The following is a 9849-nucleotide window of genomic DNA, read 5'->3' on the forward strand; positions in this document are numbered from 1 at the left end:
TCCTGTGCTAGCTTATAGCTGATTTCTTATAGGCCTTAGATTGTTTTGCCATACTTGCTTATTTTTCCTTTTAAGATTTTCCATGTTTGATTTTAAAATAATGAATGTTCATAAAGATTCAGTTTATACTGAAAAATATAAAATTTGAAAGTGAAATACCAGTCATTGCTCACACTCCCTCCCTCCTCAGAGGAAGCATTTTGTGCATCTGTTCAGAATTTCTCTTTTGTACTTACTACCATATGCATAAACTTCCTTTTTATGTAAATGATGTATGTCAGTGTAGTTTAGTCACTATATTTTTCCCATCTTTAAATATTTTTGACACTTATTCACCTTAGTATGTTTTCTCTTATTTTTGTGAATGATATAACAGTACTCCATGCCACAGATGGACTATGATTTAACCATTCAAAAATTAGTGGACCTAGAGCTGGCACCCTGGCCCATTTTTTCCTACCTTTACTATCTGCTGTACTTCTCAAAAAATATAGAAAGGATTCCTTTCCTCTTTTCTTCTTTTTTTTTTAATATTTTTTTTTAGTTGTAGATGGACACAATATCTTTATTTATTTATTTTTATGTGTTGCTGAGGATCGAACCCAGTGCCTCACATGTGTGAGGCAGGCGCTCTACCACTGAGCTACAGCCCCAGCCCTCCCCTTTCTCTTTTAGGATATAAATTTCTACTATCTTCACTGTGAATAGGCTTCTCTGTTATTCAGCAGGACCGTGTCTAATTCATCTTTGTTTTTTTTTTTTGTTTTTAATTTTTATTTTTTATTGGTTGTTCAAAACATTACAAAGCTCTTGATAATTCATCTTTGTAATCATAATTATTAAACACAAAGACTAGCATAATGCCTTGAACCTAATTTTCATAAGTACTTTAAAACTTTCCAAAGGTAGACTCTCAAAGCAAACATGCCAACAAAACTATAGTTTAGGGTTCTGATCAGTGAACCTGAATGTGTCATGAAAAGTGACGTTAGGCTAGGCATAGTGGGCCATGCCTGTAATCCCTACCACTCAAGAGGCTGAGGCAGGAGGATCACAAGTTCTAGGTAAGCCTCATCAGCTTATTGAGGCCCTAAGCAACTTAGACCAAGTCTCAAAATAAAAAATAAGTTAAAAGGTCTGGGAATGTGGCTCAGTGGTTAAAAGCCTCTGGATTCAGTTCTCAGTACAAAAAAAAAAAGATTGATGTTCCCTTCTGCTATTATATACTTAATACACAGGACGAGTGTTTAACCCTGTGTGGATGAACATAGTAAAACGTTTGATAGAAAGTGTGTGGACTAATTCCTTTGATATCTTGAATTCCAGCTGCAGCGGGAGTCCTTGAGCCCTGAGGAGAAGCAGTCTATCCAGGAACATCTGGGCTGCAGCAGTGAGAGCCTGCTCTCTGTTCAGATCACAGGCAAAAAGCCAAACTTTGAAGTGGGTTCTTCCAGTCAGCTTAAACTTTCTACCACCAAAAAGTCTCCTTTGGGTAAGTCTGGCCTGGGTACATTCTTCTGTGTGACTGGGGCAGGGAAACATGTTAGAAATTGGGTGAGCGATCTAAATATTTTTAGAAGATTATTCCTTTAATTTTTGTCATTTCCAGAGCACAGAATGCTCAAATATTTCTATTCTGGGTGTATCAGGATACAGACCTGATATAATACATAAATATTGTCTAGCTCAGCCCCTTCTGCACAGAGGACATTGAGGCTTCCTCATTCCGGAGGCTGGAGTCACATAGCTAGTCAGTGAAGTCTTTTTAGGCCCCAGAGATATGGGGTATGCTATTTCTCCTCATGGCAATAGCAACAGAGATATGATACCCAGTTTCTGTTCCCACAGCCTTTTTTGTATGCCTATTAAGTCAGCTTTTCTACTTTGAGGGTCCTATAATACCTTTTTTTTTTTTGGTGCTGTGGATTGAACCCAGGGGTGCGTCACCGCTGAGCTACAGTCTCAGCCCTTTTTTTATTTTGAAAGAGGCTCTAAGTTGCTGAGTGTTTTGCCAAATTGCTGAGGCTGGCCTTAAATTTGTAATCTTCCTGCCTCAGCTTCCCAAATTGCTGGCATGTGTCACCATATCCAGCCCTGTCATTATTTTCAATGTCTGAGTTTCTGTCCCAGCTATGAGAAATACAAAATTTGGTCGGTATTTACTGGCACATCCGTGTAGCACACTTTTGACTGCCTAGTCTAAATCTTAGGAAATCCTTTGGAATCTGACTTTTGGATTCATAGTTCTAATGGGTGGGCACAATTAGACGATGGAAAGTCTGAGCACCTCATTGTAACATCAATCCCTGGGGAGTACGCTTGCCCTAAAAGCCTTTCTGAGATTTTCCCCCACTCAGTCCCAGGCCTTAGGCCTCTCAGCCCTTCCTTGCCTTCTTCTGACCTAGACAGAGAATCAGGAGGTGTGAGGGGTGTCTGCCAACTGTGATAGCTTGCCACCAATAGCTCTAGTGCATATTTTCTTAAATAGCAGTTCAGGTGAGGTTAGGTTTTGCTATTTATGAATTCTGACAGATTTCTCATTTAATTCTCAAAATAGATAGAGGAAACTCGGTTTAGCTCCATGTTATAGGGGTGGGAACCAAGATAAAAAGGAGAAGCAATGTATTTGTATTTGTGACCTCATATAGCAGGCCTAAGTCTAAATCTGTTTTCACAGGTATAAAATTAGGATGACAAAAACCTCACAAGGTTGTGAGCAAAATTGAGTTGATGTATATAAAGTGTTGTTGTAGTGTCTGGAACAAAGGACGTGCTAAACAAATGGCTTCCAAGGTCGTGCCTCTTGTATAAGTGGTCAAGCTGGACCCAAACTCTGCTCTTCTCAGAAGAGTCCAGTAGTTCTCTACAGAGTCCATAGAAAGCACTTGAGTGGCCAGGTGCAGTGGTACATGCCTGTAATCCCAGTGACTCAGGAGCCTGAGGCAGGTGGAGCACAAGTTGAAGGCCAGTCTCAGCAACTTAGTGAGGCCCTCAGCTACTCAGTGAGACCCTGTCTCTAAATAAAATACAAAATAGGGCTGGGGATGCGGCTCAGTGGTCAAGTGCCCCTGAGTTCAATCCCTGGTCCCCTGCCCCCGTCCTCACCCAAAAAAAGGAAGTGCTTACATCTACGAGTAGTTTGTTACTGTTTATGGAACTCTTTTTCTTTTATTGGTTGGATTCAGTGAAACCTGCTGTGGACCCTGCCACTGCCAAGCTCTGGACCCTCTCAGCCAATGACATGGAGGACGAGAGCATGGTGAGTTGGCACTATGGTCACTTGGCCTCCTCCTTCCAGGCACCACTTTGGGTGTAAACAATTATAGTTTGGAGTGACCATTCTGGACCTGTAGGTATGAACGTATTCAAAGTCCAGCATTGTGGTTGTGCCTGTCATTGGAGTCTTTGATTTCAAGGGCACTCCCTATTAGTGGCATTTTAAATTATTTTTTACTATCTCTTTTCCCCACAGATTTTCTTATTCTCATTTATGTGATACATCATACACTTATGTGAACATGTGTAAACCAAAAAAAAGAGTTTGTGAGCTAAAATGTTTTTATTGGCCCTTTTGGACAAGTCACTGTATGTTCACTGTCTTAAAAGCAATACCTTAAGCTGGCTTTGCTGCTGCATGCCTGTAATCCCAGCTACTCAGGAGGCTGAGGCAGGAGGCTGCAAGACCAGCCTCAACAACTTAAGACCATATCTCAAAATCAAAAGGACAAGGGATATAGCTCAGTGGTAGAGCACTCCTGGGTTCAGTCCCCAGTACCAAAAAGAAAAACACCAAAAACAGTCCTTGCAAACATTGATCAGCTCTGTCTATAATAAAGTTCTTTATTTCTGTGCTTCCATGATTAAAGTTAAAGTAATGGTTAGCATGGGTCCTAGTTCACACCTTCATAGAACTTACAGACCCACTGTGTGCTTGTTTACAAAGAATTACACAAATATATGTGTAATCATTTGACTTTGGACTTATGTGGAAAATATTTCACTCCCTTTTTCCCGTGGCTCTTCCTACACTGGACTAAGTGTAACCCTTCTCTCTGCCCTGCCTGCTTCCACCCTTCCTACAAGTGCACGTATTCTCTACGCATTGCTGGCAGTCTTGCAGGAATTTCTCATATAATTAGTTCCCAATTCCCTTACATCCTGGTGCATTTTTGTGAACAGTTGGCCTCTTGAGTGTGTGGTCTGGTTGAGCATGACGACCAACCCGAGGAGGACAGGGTGAACGGTGCACATTTGCTCTCACAGCCTGTGATTACTTCAACTTTTTATTAGAGAGACCATGTCGGTGTCACTAATTGCTTTGAACATTCCAGGATCTCATTGACTCAGATGAGCTACTGGATCCAGAAGATTTGAAAAAACCAGATCCTGCTTCCCTACGGGCTGCTTCTTGTGGGGAAAGAAAAAAGAGGAAGGCTTGTAAGAACTGGTAAGTGCTGGAGTAAGTTGTCACAGTGTCATACTCTTTAAAACATGCTTACTGTGAAATGCGTATTGTATAAGGCATGTATTAAATAGGTACACTTTAAAGAATAATGAACACCCATGTATTGATCACCCAGTTTAAGGAAGAGAAATATTTACTGTTACCTCAGCTGCATCTTCTTTCCCACAAGAGGTTACTATTCTCCTGAGTTTGTGTTAATCATTTCTACTTTTTAATTAGGGCATAATTAATTGTATAGAACAATGGGTTCCATTGTGGCATATGTGCATATAACACTTTGATCATATTTACCCATCTGGTTTTTGGTTTTGTTGTTGTTGTTTTGTAGTTGTAGATGGATGGCGTGCCTTTGTTTCATTTTTATGTGGTGCTAAGGATCGAACCCAGTGCCTCACACATGCTAGGCAAATGCTCTGCCACTGAGCCATAACCCCAGCCCCGCATGTGGGGTTTTTGATAGTTGACCGCCTATGTGTGAAAATCTCCGTGTGATATTGTTGAAAGAACTGAGTAGAAAGCCCACTCTGACTTTAAAGGACAGGTCAGTATTGAGCATGACATGGAGGCTCCCCAGGAAGGTCAGCTGAACAGGGTCTTGGGTCATGGATTATTTGGTGTCAGCCTCTTTAAAAATCTAGAAGAGCCCCTCTGGAAGTGAGGAAGAGTCCTGAGAGAATTGAAGGAACCGAGGCCACAGTGTGGTGAGCATTGGGCAGGGTTCAGGAGGTGCAGTTAATAATGGGGGTGGGGAGGCTGCTGCAAGCTTGCTGCAGCCCACGCTCTACTTTCGGGAGTGGGTCAAAGCAGAGGTGAGCGTCCTCAGTGGTTCCGGGCCTCAGAGTGTGTGTGTGGCGGGGCGGGAGGGAATTAAATGTTACCAGCCCATGTTTGAAGTAAGCCAGGGACAGAAACCTGGCTGGCCTGCCTGGCCTCAGAGTCACATAACGCTGTGATGGTAGCAGGGAGCATGGGGACGGCAGCCTTCGGCGTGTCTGTCTTCATGTGACTGTCACAGAACTGACATCCTGACCTCCCACTTCACTGTCCTGAGGAGTCCCTCCTGCTCCTGTCCTTCCTCTTTCTTGTTTTTGTTTTGTGTGTGTGTGTGTCAGTGGAGTGAATTCTTCTGTAGTACTTTTTGAAATCCTACTTAGAAGGTAAGTTTTGCTTAAGACTTTGTATGTATGAAAATGTCTTTTTCCTACTCTTGGATGATTGGTAATTTGGGTACAGAAATGTGGGCTGAAAATTATTATTTAGTTTTGTTTTCTTTCTTCAGATGATTCTGATAAAATATCCCTGGGTTTTTCATGGTTAAGAGTGGCAGGCAAGGGGGCTGGGTTTGTGGCTCAGTGGCTGATCGCTTGCCTCGCATGCGTGGGGCACTGGGTTTGAACATCAGCACCACGTAAAAAAGATAAATAAATAAAGATATTGTGTCCATTTACAACTAAAAAAATATTTTTAAAAAAATGGTGGGCAAGAGCTAGCTGGCTGCTCTGAGCCTGTAGGTGGATTTTGTATATATTGTAGTTGGTACAGTATATTTATTTATTTCTATGTGGTGCTGAGGAAGGAACCCAGTACCGCACACGTGCCAGGCAAGTGCTCTACCACTCAGCCCCAGCCCCTGTAGGTGAATTTTATGAAGGGAAGCCAGGCAGGCCTTTGGGGGGACAGTCCAAACTCTTTATCTTTGAACCTTTCCCCTTTTAACCCTCTCAGGAGGATCTTCTTGGCACCACCCCCCTCACCCCCATCCACCTCCGCTCTGAAGGCAGTGCGAGATCTGCCAGGGCAGTGCCCTCTTCCTCTCTGCTTTGGTTTCCAGCTGCATCACAGTTGTCTCCTTTCCAGTTTTCTGTCGTTGTGGCTCTAGTCTTTGCTGAAGTTTGGTGGGGTCGGAAGGAGAGTGAAACTGGGGTACCTGCTTCAGTGCATCTTCTGAACCTGCAAGCCTTGGTGTTGGTATTTTACAAGTAAATAGAACGGTGGTGAAACTCTTGGACTGTTGGCTGCAGGCTTTTTGAATTGTCAGTGATGTTTTGCTTTAAGTGTGCAAGTTGCTTGTCACTTAAGAGTGAAGTAGAACTCCAGACTTTTCCCCTCTTGGATCTGCTTTGCACCATGATGGGCAGGCTGAGCAGTGGCGCCCTCTGTAGCAGGTGCTCCCCAGCACAGCCCCACCCACCTCCTGCTTCCCACCACCTCTCTCCCAGCAGCCCCCTGCCTGTGGCTGCTGTCTGCCTGACCTTGCAGGCATTTGAGTCGAAACCCTGGTAATGAGGAAAGTCTTTGAGCACATTTTGGTACTGTTGTGGATTTGGACTTCCTGGATGGTGGCATATCTCATTCATCAGCAACTGTTTTCCCCTAGCACCTGTGGCCTTGCAGAAGAACTAGAAAAAGAGAAGTTACAGGAACAGAAGAATGCCCAGCCCAAGTCAGCCTGTGGAAACGTAAATATCGGGATCATTACTCAGCATTTGCAAAACCCCCAGTGGTATCAGGCATCACCCTAAACTAAGCACAGACTGGCTCCACCTCTAAAGGATCACCTGTCAAGTGCTCTAGTACTGGGCCAGCATGGAAAGACGTGCATGTTAGGTGGTTGTGGGAAGAGGCTGTCTCCCTACATGCTCACACATGGGGAGGACTCTGGTCACTTCTTACTTGGCATCCCTAGTCCTATTTACTTATTTATTTAAATTTGAGATAAGGTCTTACTAAGTTGCTGGGGCTGACCTCTAATTTTTGATCTTTCTCAGCTTCCCAGGTCACTGGGGTTATAGGTGTATACCTCCAGCCCCGGCTTGGCCCCTTTCTTTCTACAAGTCCACTCAGAGTGGGACTTGATGTTGTTCAGCCCTAGGGCTGAGCTTGTCTATGACTTGAACTGCTTAGAACATAGACATGTGGCTGGGCCTGATGGCGCACACCTGTAATCCCAGCAACTCAGGAGGCTGAGGTAGGAGAATCGTAAATTCAGAGCCAACCTCAGCAACTTAGAGAGTCCCTAAACAATTTAGCAAGATCCTCTCTCAAAATAAAAAATAAAAATGGCTGGGGATGTGGCTCAGTGGTTGAGCACCCCTGTGTTCAATCCTAGTACCAAAAAAAAAAAAAAAACTATAGCCATGACCTGTGAAAGGGTACTTAACTTAGCTATTATTTTTCATGCAACTAGAGATCTTAAAAATTACTAGTATTTGGGTCCCAGTCCCTCCTCCTGGCCCGCATCTCTGGGGTGAGCTGGCTCTTGGGTTCCCCTGCGTGATTGCCTGTTCTCTCCTGACAGTGCTACCTGGGAGATGCTTTCCGCTGTGCCAACTGCCCCTACCTTGGGATGCCAGCCTTCAAACCTGGCGAGAAGGTGCTGCTGAGTGATGGCAATCTTCACGATGCCTAGGAGGACCCATGGGACACATCTGCTCCTCCACCACCTCCTGTCCCTCAGATCCCACCACTGTGGCTCCTCCCACCTCCTTGGACTCTCTGGCTCTCCGTTGGAAATCCCTTTTCAGGGAGGGTGCTTGTAGACAGGGAAGCTGGCTGTGGGTGCAGTGGTGTGTAGTGCTGCTGTTTGTGTGCAAAGACCCAGGCTTGGTTGCCTGGCTTCCTGCAGGGGGGGGCCTCTTTCCTCATCTAGTGTTAGGAGAAGGGAGCATGCCCAGAAGAGGCCCCCCTCCTGGTGTTACAGAAGCACTGACCAGACACTCTCGAGCCCAGACATCCTTGAGTGTCTGTGCTCTGGGACGAGCTCCAGGCCCTGCCCGTCCTAAGCTCAGTTACCCTGCCACGTACCTGTCTTCCCAAGTTGGTGGTTAACTTGATATGCAGTTTTTAGTGACGAGTCAACTGTCTCATGTCTCAACACCAAAGGAGTCACTCACAGGTTACTGTGATCCCATCCCATGTCTCTCTACCCCTTCCCGCCCCCTCACTTTAGTGTTGCATCTGTGTCCCGTGTCATTTCTGTTCCTCTATAGGTATTAAACTTGCATACTTCTGTGTATCCATTGTAAAGAGAGGCTCTGTACGTGTGTGTGATATCTGTCACAGACATCCAGTCAGTAGGGACCATGAAACTGTCTTTCTGGAGGAACTTAATGTCTCCCCACAAATAGGGCCAGTGCTGTACTATAGTATAGCCTCTCTCCTCTACTGTGGAAGAGTCCAGGTTAGTAAGAATTTGGAGAGAAGTAGGAGAGCACTCTAAACCAACTGAAGTCTCTGAGCAAGAGACCCCTTTATTCTCCTCATGACCCAACCACAGAGATCTGGGAATCCATCTTGCCAAATATTTGAAGAGATTGTGTGGATTTCAAAAGTGTTGATTCTCTCAGTTTGCTTTTGCTTACCCTGGTCCACACTGCTGGAGTTATGGCTGTGACTAAATTCTAGCTGGATTCCAAATCCTTTGTGGGAGGCAGAGTTTGGAGACAACCATTGGCCCCTGCCCTGTGTGACCTTGAGTTTGAGCAAGACCTGTGAATGCACTAGAATCTCCCTTCTGGGATTAGGTGAGGTTCTGTGGCAAAAGTAAAAGGATTTTGCAGAGATACTTAAAATCCTGATGGATTTAACAAAAAGGAAGATTATCCTGAATGAGCCTGCCCACAGTTGATCCTTTAAAAGAACTTAGAGAAGGAAGAGCTTGCCTTACCCGCCTTGTAGGGATCAGCACAACAGTGTGAGAGGCCCTTGGGGCAAGAAACTCCTAGTGCAGACAAGTCCCTAGCACACAGTCCTCGTGAAAATGGGGACCTTGGTCCTTTGGAAGAACTGGAGTTCCAGGTGAGAGCACAGCCTGCGATGCCCTGATAGCAGCCTTCTGTGCCTGGACCTCAGACAGAGACTGGGAACAGGGCTGGGAGGTAGCTCAGTGGCAGAGCACCTGCCTGCAATGCGCGAGGCCCTGGTTCCCTCCCTAGCCCTGCAAAGTAAAACGGATGCTGGTTTGATGCTGGAGAAGTTGAATGAGAAGAAGATAATAAACAGGTGTGTTAAGCAGCTATGTGTGGTGATTTATTTACACAGCATCAAGAAACTAACATTGATGTGTTGATCAAGCTACAGAGCCATCATTGTCGCTTCTGCTGCAGTTGCCAAGACAGACATCTCAACCTCCAGGTTGAGGACAAGATCCTAAGCCAAAGAGCTTCTTAGGATGGGTTGAGCAAATCTGTCAGGGAGACCGGTGTCCACGGGGCCCAGCAGGGAGCCAGCTCAGCCGGGACCAAGAGTGACCAGAGAGGCCTTGTCTTTGAACAGTGCACATCTGGGCCTCGAAGCCTGGCTGCAGCTCTGCCCTGTGAGGGGACAGAGAAGGGGACTCTGACTTTGGAAGACCACAATTTTGAGGGCAGGTTTTGACCTATTTC

The 9849-nt window shown here is 45.1% G+C and overlaps 1 protein-coding gene across 5 annotated transcripts in view; it reads left to right on the forward strand.

Annotated features, from left to right (window-relative positions):
* Positions 1-8480, forward strand: part of Ciapin1 (cytokine induced apoptosis inhibitor 1) — a 24730-nt gene extending 16250 nt beyond the window's left edge. For all 5 annotated transcript variants that reach the window (XM_048792135.1, XM_048792136.1, XM_048792137.1 and 2 more), the window contains 5 exons: positions 1327-1492; positions 3186-3259; positions 4332-4447; positions 6843-6924; positions 7764-8480. In XM_048792135.1, coding sequence (XP_048648092.1) covers positions 1327-1492; positions 3186-3259; positions 4332-4447; positions 6843-6924; positions 7764-7874 — 549 coding nt within the window. In that variant the 3' untranslated portion in view covers positions 7875-8480. The remainder of the gene's footprint in view (positions 1-1326; positions 1493-3185; positions 3260-4331; positions 4448-6842; positions 6925-7763) is intronic.
* Positions 8481-9849: the final 1369 nt, after the last annotated feature.

This window comes from Marmota marmota, unplaced genomic scaffold (assembly GCF_001458135.2).
Source record: "Marmota marmota marmota unplaced genomic scaffold, marMar, whole genome shotgun sequence".
Taxonomy (NCBI): Eukaryota; Metazoa; Chordata; class Mammalia; order Rodentia; family Sciuridae; genus Marmota; species Marmota marmota.